General features: G+C 57.9%; 1 protein-coding gene across 4 annotated transcripts in view; it reads right to left on the minus strand.

The window, feature by feature from the left end:
* GSE1 (Gse1 coiled-coil protein) overlaps positions 1–22,321 on the minus strand; it is a 310,266-nt gene that overhangs the window by 202,785 nt on the left and 85,160 nt on the right. For 2 of the 4 annotated variants that reach the window (XM_009196979.4, XM_009196976.4), the window contains exon 1: positions 10,571–10,778. The exons of the other annotated variants lie outside the window; for them this stretch is intronic. In XM_009196979.4, coding sequence (XP_009195243.1) covers positions 10,571–10,613 — 43 coding nt within the window. In that variant the 5' untranslated portion in view covers positions 10,614–10,778. Of the gene's footprint in view, positions 1–10,570; positions 10,779–22,321 lie in introns of those variants that run through there. 4 annotated transcript variants of the gene reach the window in all.

Below are 22,321 nucleotides of genomic sequence, written 5' to 3' on the forward strand. Positions count from 1 at the left end.
AGACTTCTCAGAGAGGTCTCCGCTGTCCTCCTGTAGTGCTGAATGGTGATCCCCCACAAAAGACAGGACCACGATCTGCACTTGGAACCTGTGCGTGTGACTTATTTGGAAAAAGGCTCCTTGCAGATGTGGTTAAGTGAGGGCTCTTGCAATGAGGTGGTCCTGGATTATCTGGGTAGGCCCTAAATCCCACGATGTGTGTACTTATAAGAAGAGGGGACAAAGAGCAAAGGCAACATGAAGACAGAGCAGGGAGATGTGACCACAAGCCAAGGACTGTGGCAGCCAGGGGGAGCTGGCAGAGGCAGGGAGGGTCTTCTCCAGGAGCCTGGCCCTGCCAGATTTCACACTTCCAGCCTCCTGAACCGAGAGAGAACAAACAGCTATGGTTTTAAGCTCCTCAGTCTGTGATGCTTTGATCTGGCAGCCCCAGGACTCTGATCACCACTCTAAATCCTGCAGCCTGCCCACTCCTCCACCAGCTCCCGGCCCTAGCCCTGCCCTAACTTGGTTTCCGAAGCACTTTGCACCTTTCAACTCATCACTTTTACTGTTTATTGCCTGAAACAAGCTCCCCAGGCTGGGGACCTGTATCTTTTACTCAATGCAGTCTCAGTGGCCAGGACAGTAAATGGTGCAGTCAGTGACCAGCAAATAGGCCGTGGAACGAAGGACAGTTTCTGCATGGCCCTCCCACTGCCTGCTGATCTCCATTCAAACGTCCTCCCTCGAGAGGCCTCCCCTGTGCCCTGCTCCTGGCACCTTGGTGCCGAGCGCACCTCCCGTGCTAGAACTCCTCAGCCTTCCTTGCCTGTGCCGACGTGGAGAGAAGCCCAGTGGGCTTGGGCCGAAAGCCCTCTGCAGACACACAGAGCGAGCCTCAGTTGGAGGAGCCACGGCATGGCAGGGGCTGCAGGGAGCCCAGGAGAGGCTGCAGCCCCCACCCCTTACCCCGACTGCTCTCCAGCACCCTGCTCCCCACCAGAGGTGCCAAAGTCATCTCGCTTGGATCCATGTAATGGTGACAGCTTCCCGGACCTTGTTCTTTGCCTTTAGGCCATTTAAAGTCATTTCCCGGTGGCAGAAGCAGACAGAGCTGCAGAGAGCAGCAGGGTCAGACTGAGCAAGGCCTTGGGCTCCAACAGGGGGAGGCCAGACTGGACCCTGAGTCGCTGCTGAGCTTGGGGCTGTGCCGGGCTGGGCTATGCCTCCCAAAATGCATGGCCACCCCATAACATGGCCTTATTTGTAAACAGAGCCTTTGCAGATATAATTAGGTAAGACGAGGCCACACGGGAATAAGGTGGGCCTTAAGTCCAATGAGCTGTCCTTCTGAGAAGGAAATCTGGACACAGAATAGCACATAAAGACAGACACTCAGAGAGAAGGCCACGGGAGGAGGAGGCAGGGACCACGGCAACGTGGCCAGAAGCCAAGGAGCACCCGGAACTACCAGAGGCCGGAAGAGGCAGGAAGGACCCTCCCCCAGGGCCTCCGGAGGGAGCGCAGCCCTGCGCACACCTTGATTTCGGACTCCTGGTCTGTAGAGCTATCAGATAATACATTCCTACGGTTTTAGGCTACCCAGTTTATGGTCGTTGATTATGGCAGCCCCAGGAAACATACACATACCTTAAACAAGGATTTCTCAACAGGGGCATTTTGCATGGTCTGAGATCCCCCAGGAGACACTTGGCAATGTTTGGGCAGGTGTCTAGTTGTCACACTGGGACAACCAGTATTACTGGCATCTCGTGGGCAGAGGACAAGGTCAATCTACAAAGCACAGGACAGCTCCCAGGACAAGGAAGTATCTGGCCCCAAACCTCAACGGTGTTGCGGTGCCTGAAGGTGTAAACACTCATCAGATTTCTCCCATGAGGGGCCACCACAGGCTCCAGCCACAAGTGGTCACTTAACAAATGTGGGCTTAGCCAGGTACGATGGTGTGTGTCTGCAGTCCCAGCTGCTCAGGAGGCTGAGGCGGGAAGGTCACTGGGGCCCCAGGAGTTCAAGGCTGCAGTGAGCTAGGATCACACCACTGCACTCCACCCTGGGCAACACAGCGAGATCATCAAAAAAAGTAAATTAAGAAATGGGCTGGGTGCAGTGGCTCACGTCTGTAATCCTTGCACGTTGGTAGGGCGGATTGCTTAAGCCCAAGAGTTCAAGACCAGTCTGGCCAACATAGTGAGACCCTGGGTCTACAAAAAACACACAAAAAATTAGCTGGGCATGGTGGCGTGCCTGTAGTCTCAGCTACTCTGGGAAGCTGAGGTGGGAGGATCACCTGAGACACGGAAGTGGAGGCTGCAGTGAACTATGGTCTCACTACTGTACTCCAGTCTGGGTGATGGAGTGAAATCTTGTCTCAACAAGTAATAAAGAAAATGAAATAAATGTGGGCTGAAAGGCCTATGAGCCTGGCCTACGGTACCATGCAACCAACATTACGATCTTCAGCTTAAACTGTGACTAAATGAGGCTGGAGCTACGAAATCCTCAAAGGAGATAAGGTAGCCTTGGGACCGGCAGATCCCTGCCACCAGCTACCCCTGGAGCTGGGGACCTGCCCCCACCAGAAATGCTGAGAGCCCAGCCTCTTCTTCAGGTCAGCAGGGACTTCGTGTCTCTGGGCAGGGGCTGGGTTGAGAGCACCCAGGGCAGATGGGGGAGGACTGAGCCACGCACCTCCGATGTGGCTGGGCTCAAGGACATGCCACGGAGGCGTCCATGGAGGGAATGCCTGAAGGCTCCTGCTCTGGGGTGGCAGCAGGAGCCCCCAGCGCCCCCCTCCCCACCAGCACCAAGCTTCAGCGGGCCACGTGTCTGCCAGATGGCAACGCGCTATGTGTCAGGAGATAATCACTATTAAAAATTCACTGGGTTTTATTTTATCTTTGTATTTTTTTCAGATTCTGTTTGGGCTCTCTGCTTCCTCCTAAAGAAGCTACCAAACCGCCACGGTTACACTGTTTTAATCGCCGCTCATTAAAAGAAACACTGACTGGGTCACAGCGTTTCTCCACCCCAGCAGCTGTGGGGGTAAGGGAAGTGGGCAGGGGGCGGGGGCTGGCTCTCCGGGGCAGCCCAATGGCTGCCAGCCCGCCTGCTCACCCCTGTGGAAGAGCCCTGCAAGGTGCAGCCCCTTCCCGGGGCACCCAGACAACCCTCCCAGACCCTGAACTCCCTTGAGGCACAGAGCAATCATATTGCAACCTGGGAAGGAATCTGGCCCTATCAGGTGCAGGTTACCAGGGACATGAGTTCAGTACCCCAACAAGGGGCACCCAAGAAACCACACATGGGGCATCCCAGGTGCAGTGGCCAGACATGAAGGGGACCCCAAGTGGCCATGTCACTCGGGAAAGAGACACGGATCCCAGCTCTGCATCCTGGGCCTCGGGCAAGCCCTGACTTCTCCAGGCCTGAGCCCTAGCTCTGCCCAGTGGTGTGCTGAGCTTAGTCTGGCTGCGGCTGGAGGGTCACTGAGGGGCGCCAAGCCCCACAGAGGCACTCCAAGTCAGTGGGAAGACCTCCCCGGCTGGCCCCAGGTGCCCTCTCACTTCATCCAAGGATTCAGGCACCTCCTTGTTTCAGCAAGTTCTGGGTGCCGTGGGCACAGCCTGAACAGCCCAGCTGGCTCGAGCTGCCGACTTTCTAGAGGGGTAGGAGGTGAGAAAAAGCGGAACACGGATGGGGGCTCCCGCACCCTGGAGCCTTGCCCTCACCCTCAGAGTGAGCACATCCCAGGGAGGGGCCTCTGGGCAGAGGAGGGGGTGGCATCTCAGGCCTGGGGTGAGCAGGAGCAGCCCTCCATACCCATGGTTGCCACTGCGGGGAATCACAGTGAGGACGGGAGTCCTGGGGCACCCCATGCTTGGTTGGGGACTCTGATGGGCCGAGGGCCCTGGCTCCCCCTCCCACCTTGCCTCGCACTTTTGGTGTCCCTAATCCTCTGTGGTTAGGTGACCTGCTTGGGCAACTGCTGGGAAAAAGGCTGGATTTTTGCAAGGTGTATTTCAGACTGGAAAATGACCTTCCTCCAGTCAGCCCGGCTGATTTCTCCCACCTGAACTGGGGACCAGAGAGGGAAGTGACTTCCTAGCCTCAGGGAGCAGCAGCATCCAGGTCCCCAAAGCTATGCCCCACAGTACTGGGGGCCTCAGAGTCCATCAGGAATGTTAGAATTTTTAACCATTGCACATTTTTAAAACATGTAAGGTAGGGAAAAGGTGATGCCTGTGTCCTAGCGTGGCCTTAACAAATGGCCACAAACTGGCTGACTAAAAACAAAGAAATGCCCTCCCTCACAGTCCCAGCGGCCAGATGTCCAACCCCACTCCTGCAAGAGGCTCTTCAGGTGGGTCCTTCCTGCCCCTGCCAGCATCTGGTGGGCACCAGCGCATCCTGGCTTGTGGCCCCACCACTCCCATCTCTGCCTCCATCTTCACGTGTCCGCCCCTGTGTCTGTGTTTTCTCCTCATCTGTCTCTCATAAGGGTCCCTGTCACTGAATTTCGGGCCCACTTTTTTTTTTTTTTTTTAAGACAGAGTTTTGCTCTTGTGCAGGCTGGAGTGCAATGGCACGATCTCGGCTCACTGCAACCTCCGCCTCCCAGGTTCAAGCGATTCTCCTGCCTCAGCCTCCTGAGTAGCTGGGATTACAGGCCCCTGCTACCACACCCAGCTAACTTTTTGTATTTTTAGTAGAGATGGGAGTTTGCCACATTGGCCAGGCTGGTCTTGAACTCCTGACCTCAGGTGATCCACCTGCCTCGGCCTCCCAAACTGCTGGGATTACAGGCGTGAGTCACCATGCCCAGCCACGGGCCCACTTTAATACAGGATGATTTTAGCTCAAGAGGCTTAACTAATTACACCTGTAAAGAAACTATTTCCAAATAAGGTCACATTCTGAGGTTCCTGGTGGACGTGAATTTTAGGGGTTGGCCCTATTCAACCCAGTGTCGATGGTCGACACCTCCAGCACACTAAGATGAGCTATTCTTCCAGCTCATACTCTTAGACATCAGTAGACGGGGAAGGCAGCCACTCTTGCCAACATCTGTTCTGTGTGGCTCCAGGCGGGGAGGGGAGGGACATGACCCTCCGGCTCTCAAAGCTCTCCAAGATGACGTCTCTGGGTGGCACAGGCACAGAAGGGCCCTACGAGGGCTGGGTGTGGTGTCTCACACCCGTAATCCCAGCACTTTGGGAGGTCAAGGGGGTGGATCACATGAGGTCAGGAGTTCAAGATCAGCCTGGCCAACATGGGGGTGAAAACCCTGTCTCTGCTAAGAATACGAAAGTTAGCTGGGCATGGTGGCACATACCTGTAATGTCAGCTACTCAGGAGGCTGAGGCAGGAGAATCACTTGAACCCAGGAGGTGGAGGTTGCAGTGAACCAAGATTGCATCACTGCACTCCAGCCTGGGTGACAGAGTGAGACCCCATCTCAGAAAAAAAAAAAAAAAAAAAAAAAAAAGGAAAGGGCCCCACAAGAAGCTGGTCCAGCCCTTCAAGGAGTTAGGGAGGCTGAGGCCCTGAGCGTTTCGTACCTTGCCCGTGGTTCTGGAATATTCCCTGTTCCTCTAGGGCTTTCCCACCCTCTTGTGGTTCAGGGAACCCCAAGCACAGAAACACCTGAGACCCAACAGGTGGGAATCAATCTCCCATCAGGACCTCCAGCAAGGCTTTCGAGGTGGGCCGTGGCTCTTGGGAGGAGGCCAGGGGGTCACTCCAGGGACAGAGTGAGGGGTGGGCAGAGAAGGAGCCCTCACTGGCATGAGAGAAGGTGAGTCTGCAACCCCGACGCCTCCCGTGCCCCATTCTCTTCTGTCCCTCTGTGTAGCTTTCGATGCAGACGATGTCTCAGGTCCCAGCTCGGAGATGTGCCGACATTCACTAACTACTCCCTATGTTGTAAGCGTGCCTTACACAAATCAACCGTCAACTCCAACGCCCCCAGCGGGTGTGTGGCGGTCCTGAAAAACGCCCACAAATTCTTTGACGCTCTTCCCATCTGGAGGGGGTATCTCCGTACCTTCCCCTTGAACCTGAGCAGTTTTGGAGGCTGCCTCCGTAGAAGTGATGCTGCGTGACCCCTGTGGCTGGGTCAGGGAAGGTCACACAGCTTCTGCTGGCCTCTCTTGGGACACTGACTCTGGGAGCCAAGTAAGATGTCCAGCTAAAGCCACCACGTTGGAGAGACGGGGGGATGAGACCAATCCAGCATTCTCACCCCACCCATTTGAGCCTTCCCAGCCCAAACAGCAGGCACAAGTACAGAATCGGCAAGATGCCCCCAACCCAGCCCCCGTCTAATACAACAACATGAGACCCCAGGCGAGAGCTGCTAGCTGCACCCCCAGATTCACGAGCAAACAAAATTTTTGTTCTTGTTTTATGCCAATGTCTTGGGGTAGTTTGTTACGTAGCAATAGCTGACTAGAACAAGCCAGAGATGAGGAAACTGAGGCACAGACAGGTCAAGTGTCTTGCACACAGCCCGTAAGAGGCAGCAGCAGGATGCGAACCCAGGCTGGCTGGCTCCGGACGCTCCTTACTGTTAGCCAGGCAAGGGTGAAGACGCAGGTGCCCACACCATCCAGCAGGGGTCTGCATACTCACCCGGCTGCTGGAGGCCAGGGCCCAGGCCATCTACTGCCCACCCTGCCCCACTTCCTGCCTGGCCTCTTCCTTTTTATTTGTTTATTTTTAAGACAGAGTCGCCCAGGCTGGAGTGCAGTGGCACTATCTCAGCTCACTACAACCTCCGCCTCTGGGGTTCAGGTGATTCTCCTGCCTCACCCTCTCAAGTAGCTGGGATTATAGGCGCCTGCCACCACGCCTGGCTAATTTTTGTATTTTCAGTAGAGATGAGGCTTCGCCATGTTGGCCAGGCAGGTCTCAAACTCCTGACCTCAAGCGATCTGCCTGTCCTGGCCTCCCAAAGTGCTGGGATTATAGGTATGAGCCACTGCGCCCAGCCATCTTCCTCCCTTTCTATATATTTAATTTGCAAACCTGGAAACACTCTGCATACTTTCCTCACTGGAGGACAAAAGCACAAATGATACCACTGTCATTGCCACCTGCAGTGAGTCTTCAAGAATGCCAAAGGCGTGGCCACCTGGCCCTATCTATAAGGCACCCAAATGCCATCCTCACCTCCCAGGGCTGCTAACTCCTCAGGACCCATGAGCTCAGCTGCCAGTGTGTGCCAGCAGGGCCCCTCTGAGGCCATGGAATCTCAGGGGCAGAGCCTGGCCTGGGTCCACGGTCGCTGGCAGCCATGGCAGGGGTTCCCAGGGTTCACACAGCCCTGCCCGCTCCCCAGGGGGTCCTGGGGCCACTCCTGCTTGGGGAGTAATCACATCACCACGCCTGCGTGGAAGCTGCTCCATAGCCCTGAATTTCAAAGCACAATGAGAGCAACTCCCGGCTACCAGAGCCTGGGCCCTGGCAGAGCAGGTCAGCTGGCAGGCAGCCGGGTTACCATGACCTGGCTTTGAGGATGATCCACCCCGTGTCCTTTCAACACTGACCACGTGTTCCACCCAAAGTGCCCGTGTTCTCACATTCCCACAGCTGGCTGCTGTCACTGAGATGTGAACCTGCCCTCTGGGCCCCAAAGGAAAAGCTAAGCTCTTAGGCTGGGTCCACACCCCTGCCAATGAGCTCATCCACCCACGGGACTTGGAAACAATTTTAAGGCATCCCAAAGTACAGACAGACTTCGGATGTGACTCCACTAATCATTAGAACAAAGTGCTCACTGAATAGCTGGGAAGTGGAGCCACTCATTGGTCTGGCAGGAAAAATGGTTACTGTCTATTCATCTGACAAACATTTATTGGGCACCTACTACATACTCAGCAGCTTGGAAGATTCTGAGATGAGAATGTAAAGGATCTTCCCTTGAGGAACATCTGTCTGATAGGGAGAGAAAATAGGTACAAATGCATAAATTCCACTGAGAAGAACAACAACATAGACCATAAGGAGGCAGGAGAGATGACTTATGGCTGGGTGGAATCTGGAAGGCTTCTTGGAGGAGGTGGCATTTAAGCTAGGCCTTGATGTATGGGGAGATGGTAGGGAAAAGCAGGAAGGAACTTTCAGGTGGAAGAAAAAATAGCAGCTGACATTTATGACACTGACAGTATGCAGTCATTAACTGGACTGATGCACTTACCCTTAGCAGGGCAGTCCTGCCATCCCCATGGAATGAATGGGAGAATGTGGCACAGAGAGGTGAGGTCACTTGCCCCAAGTCACACAGCAGTAATGAAGGAGAACCCAGATGGGGGCCCAGGTCTGGCGCTCTTCATGGATCTATTACATGCTTCCTTTACACCCCAGGCACCAAGCAGAGATGGGAAGGGCCAGGGCATGGCACAGAAGCAGCATGAGATTGGGCTGACAGGAGAGCTGGGGAGGCAGGAGCTCCAGGTGGGCAGGGGGGCAGCCAATGGAGAAGCCCAGGATTCCCACCCAACTGCTGCATGCTGCCGGGAACCTGGGGCCGTCCCAGACTCCCGGATATCAGAGTGACCGGATCTTTCTGGCGCTGAAGGAAGAGACGCCAGCGGCCACAGATGGCTGGCTGGGAGCGTGCCCCTGAGTGGGACTGTCCAGGCTCCCATGAGCCTCTCCCCTCCGCACCTCACTAGCCGTGTGACCCTGAAAAACGAGCATGCTGTTTCCTCACCTGCAAAAGCGAGAGGGCATGAAGCCAGCGCCCTCCCCCAGATGCTGCCATGAGGACTGAGGTGTGACCACAGGTAAAGGACATAGGGAGGGCCCATTCTATCCGTAAGGGGCCCCTACCAGCCCCTGCGGGCAGTCAACCCAGCACTTAACACAGGCCTCTCCAGCCGCCATGCTCCTCCCGGCCCCACTAGCTGGGCTATAGAAACAAAGTGAGGGCCCTTCCAGCTCCAGGCAGGTAGCCTCTGTACCTGGACAGGGGAGTCGGTGTGGCAGAGGGGGAGCAGCAAAGAATCCAACCACCACACCCTGCAGGCCAGGTACACCCTCCGCCTGGGAGATGGTGGCGCATTCCCGAGGCTTCGTGAGTACCCTGTGCAACCCGCATGACCATCACCCCTGGGGGAAAACAGAGACTCCCAGACACCGCATGACCGGGCCAAGGTCACACAGCTGGCGAGGGGCCGTCTAGGGGCTGTCGAGGCCCTCCTCCACCAGCCGGGCACCCAGAGGAACGGCGATCAGAGGAAGCCAGGCAGAGGGGAGCAGGGATCAAACACCCAAATAAGAAGAGAGTTTTGCAGGTCCACTTAGCTTCAAGGAAAAAAGCCTCCCCTTTTCTCTAAGCGGCTGCCCCCCACCCCGGCCCCCCAGGAGAGCGCTGGAAACCGCCTAAGCCGACATCTGATGGACAGGGATTTGTTTTAAGCTCTTTCTACCCACTGGACTATAATCATCAACCGTTCACGACCTCTCCACAAATGACTCTTTCTCCCCCTGAGTTTTCAAAAGGCAAAAAGCTTTAAAAGCTGCCGTTCAAACAGGCAGAGAGGTGCACACAGAGAGAGGAGGGGTGGGCGGGCAGGCGAGGCAGCCAGGAGGGGCCAGGCATGGGGGATGGCGTCCTCCCCCTGCTGCTCGCCTGGCTCACCTGGAAGAAAAGGCCCGCAGGTGAGGTGCCTGAAGGTCAGGATGGGAAGGAGCAGTCCTGAGACCAGCATCCCCGCCCATTCTCTGTCACTGGAGCCACCCCGAAAGGATGTTGGTAGCCAGGGCTGCTGTTCATCGAAGGCTTCTCTCCGTCTCTCACCCCGGCCACCTCTCAGCCCAAGGACCTCAGTGGCCCACCGCCAGCTTTACTGCCCTCACCTTGCGCCACTGCCCCGGGCCTCAGAGTCTCGCTCACCCTCTCTCTGATGGGACTCATGGCACTACCCACCCTCAGCGGGCTCTGTGACTCTTACCCTCTCGCTGCCTAACTGCGCCAGTGATACAAGGCCTTCATGCCAGGAGTTCTCCTCCCCAGGGAGCTGATGGGGCAAGGGAGGTGATCGGGCAGTTTGGGGAGGGGTAGGTCGAGAGTTCCAGCCCCACAACCCACCCCAGGTCCCACCTGTGCAAGCAAGAGGGCGCGAAGTCCACACACACAGCCCCATTTCCCACCGTCACTGCAGGCACGAGGGGCCCTGCCTGGGTGGCACCCACCTCCAGGAGCCCCATGGCCAGGCTAAGGCAGAGCCCTGCGGTACAGCAAGCCCGGTACCCGCCGGCCACTTTCCTACACGGGGTCTGAGGCCAGCCTCCCCCGCCTGCCTAGAAGCGGTCCAGGCGCAGCCAGACCGCGGGGTTCAAGGGTTTTCTACCTGAGGAAGCCAACCCAGGGCTTCTCTTCTGAGTTGACAGCATGAGGAGGCGGCGCTGGGGAGCACGTGCGTGGCCTGAAGGTGATGGGGCTGGAGGGTGAGATGGGGTGAGTGTGGGGCCAAGTCCCAGCCCCGGGTGGGTGGCGCGCCCCAGAAAGTTCCACCCCGGACCCCCACCCTCCCGTCCACGGGGCGGTGAGCTGGGCACTTACTGAGGTTCTGGAGCAGAGACGACCAGGTCTTCATGCCCAGCATCCTGCGCCGCCCCCCGGGCCGCGGGACCCGGGGACTCTAGGAGGGGCTGCTCAGCATGGCCCGCGGCAGAGGCGAGCAGTAGGGGCGTCACGGGGCGGCAGAGGACGGGCCCGGAGGGGGCGGAGACGTGGATAGAGCCCCGGGATTCTGCGGGGGTGGGGGGGCACGGAGCAGCCCGGGCGTCCCTGCGCGGTGCGCCCTGCCCGCGGCGCGGAGCCCGGGGAGGGGCCGGGGCGCCTGGGGACCCCGCAGCCGCTCACGCCGCCCCCCGGCCCCGCGCCCCCGGCTTCACGCACCGCCAGCCGTGGCCGCGCGGCCGCCTTGCAGCCACCACCTCGTCCCCCGCCCGGCCGGCGCCGCCTCCCGCCTCCCGCCTCCCTCCCGCGCCGCGGCGCCCCCGCCGCCCTCCCCCGCCCGCGCTCCCCGGGCAGCCCCCGCTCCCCTGCACTTGATAACGCGCTTGTCAAGACTGCTGAGTTGTTCCTGACCTCTCCCCCGCCGCTGCTAATTAAGGCTCCGCCGTGACAGTTCAAGTGCCGAGCATCAAGTTTGCAGAACCAAAGCCTCTAATTGGGGCCGCTTTTCATTTCTCCATCCCCGGGGCTGGGGCTCCCCAGACCTGGGCACTGGCGCATTTTTCTTTGTATTTTTCATCAGGGAGGAGGGGGAGAAGGAGGACAGGCACCAGGAGAGGAGGGCAAGCAAACAACCAAAAGCCTGAGGGAAGGGAGGGTGGAGGGCCCCCTCCTGCCCAGCAAAAGCCAGGTGGCAGCCACAGGACACCTCCCTGCCAGACGACCTGACATCGCTTCTAACCCAGTCTCTGAGCTCTCTGACCTAGGGCTTTAAGGAGCTGAGCCCATCCCCCAGGAGGCGACTGCAGGGGACCTCCTGACACCTTGTGCTCTGGCAAGGAGGGGCAGACCCGAGACTGGGTGCTGGGGGCAGAAGGTGTGTGTAGCTCTGGTGCACACAGCCCTGCGAGCACAGCCTCCCTGCCCCTGTGGGGAGGTGCTCAGCCTCGCGCCCCACTCCCCCGGGGCCCGCTGGCCTCTCCTTTCCAGATAAGTGCTGTGAGCACCGAGGCTCTAAGTGACTCTTCAAGCTGCCTTTCTCCTCCACCGCCTACTAAATCAAGCTGCGCTGAGAGCCATGGGCTGGGAGGAGAGCAGGAAGGAGGGGCAGGGCTGCCTGCTGCTCTCAGGAGCTGGGGAGGGGTGAGGGCTGGGAGAAGGTCCGCGGGGAGGGGAGGAGGGGAGGGGAAGAGGAGGCCCAGCCGCTGGGATGGAAGAGGGGAGCTGCAGGAGGTCCAGCGAGGCTGGCTGGCAAGGCCTCTTAGCTCAGAATCCTGGAGCTTCACGCAGCACAGGGATTATGGCTCTCCCAGCCCTCCGACTGCAGCCTGAGAATTCCAGGTGATCCTAATTAAAGGGGTGGGGGCTTTCGTTTGAGCCACTACCCAGGCGATTCTTATGACAAGTCAAGTTTGAGAAACAACCATGTACACCAGGGGGTCTCGAACCCCTCGCAACAGATTAGAACCACCTGGGTGCTTTTAAACCACATTCCCCCTTGCCTGGGCCTGCCCCCAGACCAATGACATCACACCTCTGGGCATGGACCCAGCCATTGGTATTTTCTAAAGCTCCCTGGGGGTTCCAATGTGCAGCCAAGGTAGAGATCCTTTGTTCCAAACCAGTGGCTCTCAAAGCGGGGAGGGGGGGTTTGTCCCCAGGGCATAGTTAGCAACCAGTGTCTGCAGACAATTTTGATTGACACAACTGGGGGTCACAGCGCTGCTGGCACCTGGTGGGTTGAGGCCAGGGATGTGTCTCAACACCCTGCAGCGGACAGAACAACCCACACACCAAGGACTCAGCCAACCCCAAATGTCAACAGTCCCAAGGTTGAGAAACCCAGGGCGAGCCAATCCCCCACCAGGCAAAGCCCTTCAGGAACTGTCCCCCACTGCGCCCAGCTCAGGGCTTGCCCGAAGCAGGTGTTCCCTAAGGGTGTAGGGAGACATGGTCCCTGGGTCTCCTTCCCACTCGGGAGCTCACTCCTTCCCACCCGGCTGGCTGCCGTCAGCCTGTGACTGTTACAATTGCTTCCTGTGTTGAGCTGAAATCTCTTAACTTCTACCCCACTGGGCCAAGCCCTTTCCCATCCATCATCAGACTTCACGTCCTTATTTGCAGCCCACTCTCACGGTCCCCTGGGTCTGAGCTGCTCCAGCAGACTCTCCCCACCCCCACCCTGGCTTCCTCAGCTCCTTCTCCATTGCTGTCCCTGGTTATGGGACGTTCCTTGGCCTGTAAACATCCTCCTTAAAGTGCAAGACCACAGGACCGTGTCTGCGCATGGGTGCTCCGCTCTGGCCTCCCACGCCCCCAATCTCTTCAAGTCTTGGAAATGACATTAGCTCGGGCGATGAGAGGTCACTGCCGGCTCCTGCCCAGCTTGGAGCAGCTGGGGCCTCATTCACCCTAACCCTAACAAGTGAACTCCCCCACTTTCTGCTTGTCAGTTCACGTTGGAAACAGAGTTTTCGGCTTTACATGAACTACCTTGCATTTTACCAAGTGCTTTCTTCCCATTGTCTAGGAGATTAGCAATATAATGCGGTTTCCAAGGCCAAATCGTCCAGCGTCCCTCCCTTGAGGGTAAGCCCTGGTGGTCACCCCTGCTGGACAGGACAATTTGGGGAGTTTAAGAAAATACCAGGCTGTGCCCCACCCGTGAGCAGCTGTATCAGAATGTGGAGAAGGGGCCCAGTGTGTCTCAAAGCACCCCGGGTGGTTCCAAGGTGCAGCTACGGCTGAGAAGGGCTGCTGGATGGATCAGGGACTCAAGGCCTTCTCCAGGCCAGCCCATTTGACCTTGAACACACTTGGTGTTTCAGGCTGGAGTGTCTGTAGGGGAGTGTTTATCTGGTCAAGGGATGTGGGCCAGGAGCTTGCATCCCCAGGACAGCGTGTCCTTGCTCGTTGGAGGCCAGGCACTGGGTGAAGGTATGTGCACTGCGGGGCCCTGGGGGCTCACGCACCCCAGCAGGAGGACAGGATCCCAGGGAACAGGGTCTGCTTTCTGGTAGAAACTCTTTGGGAAGCTCCTGGGAGGAGCCAGAAGCCTGGACTGAGATCCAACCAGGCCATCCACTCACGGCGTGAGCTGGGGGAATAGCTCGGCTTCCCCGGGTGTCAGCAACCCCCTCTGTGAAGGAGGGGTGAATGCCTGTTCAGCCTTGCACAAAACAAGTGCTCAAGACCAAAGAGAGAAAGCCGCTGGGAAGGAGAAACAAGTCTCAGCAGTGACTTGCCTGAAGCCACATAACTTGCAGGGCCTCAGTATACTCATCTGCAGGATGGGCAGACTGGGCTCGGTGACTCCCTGGAGTCCTCTACCTCTAATCCAGCCCTTGGCATGAATTAACAGATCCCAGCCACTCCCCACTAAGCACATAGGCAAAAGGGACCAGGCAGAGCGTGGAAATGGATGCCCTGGTCTCCCCAGAGTGAAAGGGCAGCTGGGTGGTTTGTGCTCTAAGCCCCTAAGAGCCAGTGGGATGGTGATGGGAGCCAACAGGAGCCCAGGGAACAGGGCTGCCAAGTATAGTTGTCCAGACTGTTCACTGCACAAGAGCTCCTGGAGGAAATGGCAAGTGGGAGCTGAAACCCAATACTCACTCTACTCTTCAACAAGCGCCTGGGCATGGGATGGGTCTGCCTGAAGCAAGGGGTAACTTCTAATTTGCACAAAGGAGCCATATGGGCAGGTGGTAGCTCCGTGGAGGGGCACCCACAACTCCTGGATGCATGTGGAGACACAGAGGGTGCCCGGGGGTGGCGTCTGCAGTTGGCAGGGTGGTTGTTCTAGATAGACTCCGCCTGCCTCCTGACTTTCTCTCGATGCCATCTTTCTGGGTGAATGAGCACAGGCGGTGTCAGAGGGCACTGTGTAAGCAGAGGATGATGAGCCGAGTCACCACAGGCAGCAGCTGACGGAAAGCCTCAGTCCCTGCCAAGGCCCTGGGCATAGGGTGGCAGGAGCGACAGCGGCCAATACTCCTGAGAGAGGGGAGGGCACTGCTTGCCCCACCCGGACCTGCGGGCAGGCAGCACGGCTTCTCCAGAGCAGGGAGACGGGTACCTCCTTGCTGAAGGTGAAGGAACACAGCTCCCCTCTGGCCTTGGATGGAGGGTTAGCAGTAGAAAGAGGAGGCCCCAGGCTCCCTGAACCTGAAGCGACTTTGTCCCTCCTGCAGTACAGAGGGCCTCATGCTTTAAGAAGCACCAGCATCCCCAGCAGTGCTTGGGAGAACACAGCCTTGCTCTGCCGCCCAGCATTTCTCATTTAGCAGGTCTGGGGCGGGGCCTGAAAATCTGCATTCGTAATAAGTTCCCAGGGGAACCCCACTTTGGGAACTGCTGCTCTGGTGTGATAGCCACCCGCAATGTGATAGCCACCGCAACCTCCCTGCCACTGCGCAGGAGGGCATCAACAGGAGATTCCCCTGGACCCTGGGCTTCCATGCCCAGCTCAACCAGCCTCTCCATCTGGGCATCCTGATACCTGGGACAGGGCCTCCATCTCTCCATGCCCCCTTCCAATGCCCTCCTGCTAGGGCAATGTCTGCTCAGCTCTGGCTGCCCTGGGGCGCCTCCTTCAGCTCCAGCTGTCAAGTGCTCCCCTCCAGGCACCTGCACCTGGAGACCCATTCTCCAAGCAGGGCCTCATTTACCTGTGGCCTTACAGCTCCTACCTCAGCTGTGTTCCCTGGCCTGCACTCCTCCCTGCTCCTTGAGGGCAGGACTGTGCCTTTTCTGAAATGTCCCCTGGCATCCAGCCGGGAGCTAGGCAGGGGGTCCCCGGAGCTGGAGGGGGTCCAAAATGGCTGGCCCAGTCCCAAGCGCTGGGAGTCCACGTCAGTGCCGGCTGGAGCTGCAGAGGGGGCTCTAGGGAAGCCCGGAGCAGACTGTAGGGTCTGGGGAGTCAGATCACACCTGAGCACCTCACTAGAAGACAGGAACCAGGGTGCACCAGGATAGGGTCACTGCTGTGTGCCTCAGGCTCCTCACATGTAAAATGGGGTCAATAATAGCTACTTCAATCTCAGACAGAGAATGTATGAAAATTACACATCACCAATGCTACCACATCTCAGGATCGAGTGAGGCAGTGTATGGAAAGGCTCCGCACAGGGCCCCGCACACTGCCAGCCCTTAATAAATGTTGGTTGGGGCTGGGCGCGGTGGCTCACGCCTGTAATCCCAGCACTTTGGGAGGCCGAGGCGGGCAGATCATGAGGTCAGGAGATCGAGACCATCCTGGCTAACACAGTGAAACCCCATCTCTACTAAAAAATACAAAAAACTAGTCGGGCGAGGTGGCGGGCGCCTGTAGTCCCAGCTACTCGGGAGGCTGAGGCAGGAGAATGGTGTGAACCCGGGAGACAGAGCTTGCAGTGAGCTAAGATCCGGCCACTGCACTCCAGCCTGGGCGACAGGGCCAGACTCCGTCTCAAAAAAAAAAAAAAAAAAAAAAAAAAAAAAATGTTGGTTGCTGTTATTTCTGCTGGAAAACAGGGTTAGCACCAAGCCTTGGTTATATTCTCCCCATGCTCAGGATGGCTCCCTCCACTCCTAGAGTCTGCCACTCTGCCCAGCCGGGCTGAAGCTGGATGCCTGTGGGGCAGGGGCGGGGGTGGATCGTCCCCAAGTCTCCTTCCTGAGGCATGAGGACATGAGGACTTGGCTGGCAGCTTCACCCAAGGAGGCAGGGGGTGCTGTGTGCAGGTGGACCCGGGGCCCTAGAAGAGCCCATCCAGCCCTCACCCTTGCCCTGCTTTCTGTATGCCTGAGCTCAGCCCCCACCAGGTCCTGGGACGATGGCATTTCTCATCACCACGAGGGAGACTGTGAAGCCTGCTGTGCTACCCTACCGGACAGAGAAACCCAGGATGATCTGTACCCCAGCCCCAGGTCAGGGACCATCGGAGACAGCCTCTCCCCTCCCCTGCAGTGGGCAAATGCTGGGACTCATGGCCAGGCTGGTAGCTGCGGTCCAGGCTAGCGGGAGTCTCGCCGTCCCCTGTCTCCCTGCTACCCGGCTCAGGGTGGAGATGGCTCCCTTCTCTCCTCCTCCCAGAGCGTCTTCCTTGCTCTGAAGTCCTGACCTTGCTCAGATAAGCTCTGATGGGGCCTCTACCCTTTCGCTCTCCCCATCCTTATCTGACTATGTGTGATGCAATCCTGACAGCCTCTAGGGCAGACCCCACTGCCCTTTCTTTTGGGGTCAGAGGCAAGCAGGAGGCAGGAACTGCCTGGCTCACCCCCACAGTCACCCTGGGTAGACAGCGATCTCAGGACGCTCACTGCTGTGGTTCATTTATCAGAAGATGCTTTCAAGCCCAACTGGCTAAGTCTTCCAGAAAGTAAGCTGTGGAAGCCCTTGGTCAGCTTTTCTGTCGGGAGTTGGTTTCTTGTGACTCAGCAAGGGAAGGCCCGTTTTGTCCTGGGCTGTGCTGTGAATGGCATCTTCTTTGAGAACACAGCCTGCCCGTGGTCTCTCCTGTGAGTCCCACCGTTCCTGGCAATGGCGGGGCTTGGGAGTGTGGTGGGTCACAGAGGGCAGGTTCTCCCCGCCAGGGCCCAGGGTCACCACAGCAGCCTCCTAGCGGGTCTCTCACACACCAGTGCTCACCCTGCTGCAGCCTCCCTCCCTAGAAATGCTTAATCTTCTTTAAATACCACTTAGCTGCCTCAAGTCCTTTCTGGAAGCAGAGCAAAAATGGCAGACCACACACACACACACACACACACACACACACACACAGAGAAAGAGAGAGAGAGAGAGAGAGAGAGAGAGAGAGAGAGAGAGAGAGAGAAAGAGAGAAAGAGAGAGAAAGCGCAGGAAAATGACTCTTCTCCCTGTCCTCAGGATGCTTGGGGATTTGCAGCGGGGTCCACACCACCCCGGACTTCGTGGCAGTGTGAAATGGTGGGCTGCGTGCTGCTGAAGGTACAAGCAATTTGGAAATCCCAGAGCATAAACTGGAAGGCAGAGAGGGTGATGGAGATGGCTGAGCCCCCATGTTCCAGAGTAAGCTCAAAGGGTCCCACCTCCAAGTCCTTCCTCCTGCAGGGCCTCCCCACTGGAGCGCCCTCTCTCTCTCCCACTTTGCCTCACTGGACTCTGATGCCCCAGCTCCACTGCTTCTCAAAACCAAATATAATGCTGACGACAGACCCCCTTTGCACCCCACAACAATATACCAGGGGTCTGGCCCAGGTGTCCTCCACAATACTGTCCTGCCCCTCGGTGACCCTCCTCTGAGCCAGGACTGGGTTAGCTCAGGGAGGCACAGCTGCCTCTGGACACAGGTGAGGATAAGTTGAGAGGGAGGGCCAGCCGCTCAAGTTCAAATCCTAGCTCTGTTAACTTACAACTGGGTATCCTCGGGCAAGTCATTAACCTCTCTGAGCCTTAGTTTCCTCGTCTCTAAAATGAGGATGCTATGAGTTTATTTGCATTTGTAAGGCACACAAAGCAGCGCCTGACCCCAGGGGTGGGGGTGGGTCCCTGGGAGGGAAGGGCCTTAGGCCAGGATGGGGGTTAGGCAGCAGGATGGGCCCCAGGCAGGAGTGAGATTGGAGAGAGAGCAGGACACTTTCACCCCCAGACAGCTGCCTGCACGTGGATGGGTCACATTCCCCCCAGTCTTGTCAGAAACTGAGAGCATAACTCCCCAACGTGGGAAGTCTTGGCCACCTGAAGTCTCCTGCGGGGGAGGCAGCGTGCAGCGCGCCAGGCTCCCTGAGTTTGTCTCTCATCTGAGACTGAGCCATCAATTCCAAACGGGGCTGAGTTGCAGCCCAGATAATCGGGGGCCCCCAAATGAGCAGAGGCTGTGCTTGCCCTTCTGTTTCCTGGGCAGCCGCTGTAAACCCCACACCGGCCTGAGCATGGGGTGTGAGTGGGGGCCATGGGGTCTGCTGTTAGAACACCCCAGCTCCATCCCCAGCCCCACAACGAGTAGAGTTCCTTCCTTCCTTCCTTCCTCCCTCCCTCCCTCCTTCCTTCCTTCCTTCCTTCCTTTCCTTCCTTCCTTCCTTTCTTTCTGTCTCTCTCTCTCTCTTCCCCTCTCTCCCTCCCTCCCTCCCTCTCTCTCCCTCTCTCCCTCCCTCTCTCTCTCTCCCTCTCTCCTTCCCTTCCTCCCTCTCTCTCTCTCCTCTTTCTTTTCTTTTCTTTTTCCTTTCCTTTCTTCCTTTCTTCTTACATCAGGTCTTGCTCTGTCTCCCAGGCTGGAGTGCAGTGGCACAATCTTGGCTTACTGCAGCCTCAACCTCCTTACTGCAGCCTCAAACTCAAGCGATCCTCCTGCCTGCCTCCCCAGTAGCTGGGATGACAGGCATGTGCCACCACGCCAGGCTGAGTGGAGTTTTGGAGTCTCTGTTTCCTCACCTGTAAAGAGGGACCCTAGGGTCACCTTGGAAGAGAATGAGGCCCTGCTCTGAAGAGATAACCATCCAATCTGCAGGTGTTTATTGCAGCTGCAGGGCGCTGGTCAGGTCATCACCCCAACTTTCTCCTCTGACGCTTACGAAGCCTCGTAGGATGCACCCGTGTCCCCATTTACAGAGGAGGAAATGGAACGTAAGGTGCCTGCACAGAGCCTGGCACCCAGAAGGTTGAGTTGTGGCTCTCCAGAAACATCTGTCCACACCCTCACCCTCTGCACCTGCACAGGTGACCTTATTTGGAGGCAGGGGCTTTGCAGATGTGATTAACGTAAGGCTCCTGAGATGAGCTCATCCTAGATTAGGGTGGGCCCTAAACCTAGGGAGGAGTGCCCTTGTAAGAAACACAGAAGGAGATGCAGACCCACAGAAGGCCACATGATGACGGAGCCAGAGCCTGGAGTGACGCATCTACACGGCAAGGAGTGCCAAGTGTGGCCGGCACCGCCAGGAGCTGGGAGGAAGGCTGGAACAGATCCTCCGCCAGAGCCTCCAGAAGGAACCCGTCCTGCCGACACCTTGACTTTGGACGTCTCCAGAACTGTGGGAGAGTCAGTGTGTGTTGTTTTGAGGCCCCCAGTTTGGGGTGATTCATTACGGCAGGCCCAGGAAACTCATTTGGTGTCTGCCCAGGAGCCTGGCTACATGGATGCTCCCGGGAACATGAGCCCAGCCAAAAGGGCACTGTGGGCTCACTGGCCCCTGGACCCCACTGACAGCAGGGGAAACTGAGGCCCACAGGCATGCCTGGCCGGCCACCCCTCCTGAGCTGTTCTGCCTTGGCTTGGAGTCATTTGCTGGCTGCTCCCCTGCCACATGGGCAGCCCTCCAGGGTCACTGCCCCCACCAGGGCTAAGGGTGAGGAACCAAGGGCCTGGGGCAGCCTTGGAGAAGCTCAGAGGGTATGAAAATTACACATCACCAATGCCACCACATCTCAGGATCGAGTGAGGCAGTGTATGGAAAGGCTCCGCACAGGGCCCCGCACACTGCCAGCCCTTCATAAATGTTGGTTGCTGTTATTTCTACTGGAAAGCAGGGTTAGCACCAAGCCTTGGTTATATTCTCCCCACGCTCAGGGTGGCTCCCTCCACCCCTAGTGCCTGTCACTCTGCCCAGCCGGGCTGAAGCTGGATGCCCGCAGGGCAGGGGGCAGGGATGGAATCGTTCCCAAGTCTCCTTCCTGAGGCATGAGGACCTGGCTGGCAGCTTCACCCAAGGAGGCAGGGGGTGCTGCGTGCAGGTGGCCCCAGACCCTGGAGGAGCCCAACCAGCCCCTGCTCTGCTGTCTGCATGCCTGAGCTCAGCCCTTACCAGGTCCAAAAGTGTCAAGCAAGTGAGGCTGGCCATGGTCAGACACCGGGGGGTCCTCCCAGAGTTGGCTGGGTGTGACCACCTTGTGCAGAGGGAAAAGGAGGTCTAGTGAGGGAGGGCGCCGGATGAAGCAGGATCCCCCCACAGGAAAGGCAGTGGCGCCCCCTCTTCCTAGCCCCCTGGGCTCTAGACTTCATGTCAGGAACTGCTCACCTAAGCCTGGTCTTATGGGGTGTGGGGCACAAACCAAGCCCTGCCCTCAACAGCTGGGGCTTCAGGAGCCACCCTCAGCCCTAGGGTCACCACCTGAGGGACCTGCTACCTCTACCCACAGACCTCCTGATGAAAGAGGCGCCCTCACACCTAAGCTGGGACCCAGCCCCACAAGCAGCCCCATACCCCAACCCTCCACCCCCACTGCCTCGCTTCCTACGTCCAGCCACCCCGCCATACATTGTCACTGCCTGGCACGCCCTGGACGCCTGATTTTGAGTCCTTCGTACACACTGCATCCATGCACGGAGTGATCTGCCCAGCCTCCACGGAGGGAAGGGAGGTGGAGGAGGGTGGGCAGGCTGCTCAGGGCCCCTGAGCCACCGTGTGACTTTACTGCAGAGCTCCCCAAAACAGCGTTTCTTCACACCCCCATCAGCCATGCCAATGTCTAAATCTAGAACCTTCCTCCGATATGGGAGCGGGAAAGGACTGCCTTGCAGTTGCTAACCCCCTGCCCCCATTTTACCGGTGAGGGACCCAGACCCAGGGGCGTCCCTGACTCATCTATCCAAGATCACAGAGAATCCTGGTGTCCCTCTGCCCTGGACCAGCAGCACTGGGGACACAAAACCAAAACACAGAGGTAAATTGCCAAACCGCACAGCCAGAGACAGCAGACAGCTCCAGGGAGGACCCTCAGTGCCCACAGCATGGGTGGGGTTGGAGGCACTGAGCAACCGCCCAGACCCCCACCCAGCACTGCAGCACTCGCCTAGCCCAGCGCCTGGCAGAGGGAGGGGCCCAACCCCGGTTTGTTAACAAAACGAACAGGGGAGAGAGAACGCTAAACTGCTGCCACTAACAGAAAAGACGCCCGGAGTTCTGCCCACCGCCCACCAGGGCCTGTGCTGAGGGTCAAATCCTCCTCTGAGTTTCAGTGAGGCCTTCGGGAGAAGACCACAGGCCTCCCAGTGGGAACAGCCTGGGCCCACTGGGGCAGGGGATTCCAAGGAAGGAGGGAGGCCCTGTGAGATGCAGCAGCAACCCAGGCTTCCAGGAGAATCTGTGACCTTTAGACCAGGGGCTTCTGGGCCCCGCTGGGGTAGCTTTGAAAAATCCCAGTAGCCCTGCCACAGTCCCAGATCAACCAACTCAGAGTCCGTGGGGGTGTGGCCTGGCCATCCGCATTCGTTAGAGTCTGTCCCCAGGTTATGCCCTGAGCTGCCAGACAGAGGGAGAGGCGGGGGCCGGGGTGGGAACACACACGCTCAGCACCCGCTGTTGATTACCAGGGCCCACTGGCACGTCCCAGCTGATGAGAGTTGGGTAAATAAATAAATAACCGCGCTGGCAGGGTCATCAAACATCATCACATTAGGGACGCGAGGAGTCAGACAGCTTGACTCTCAAAACATAATCGGCTTAATTGCGGGGCCTCGATGCAGGCCAGGGTGGCAAACGGCTTCAGCACTCCCATTCGTTTCATTAAAATCCAATTATTCGCGCCGGACACAGGTCTCTCTGGCAGGGACAAAGATGCATCTTCAGCCATGGTCTAACCTGACACCGAGACATGGGCCTTGGGTGGGGACGCATCTTGCTTACAGCACGTGGGCCCGGTCTCCCTGGAACCAGAAACTCGGTGGGGGGAGGCAGGCA

The sequence above is a fragment of the Papio anubis genome, chromosome 18 (genome assembly GCF_008728515.1).
Source record: "Papio anubis isolate 15944 chromosome 18, Panubis1.0, whole genome shotgun sequence".
Taxonomy (NCBI): Eukaryota; Metazoa; Chordata; class Mammalia; order Primates; family Cercopithecidae; genus Papio; species Papio anubis.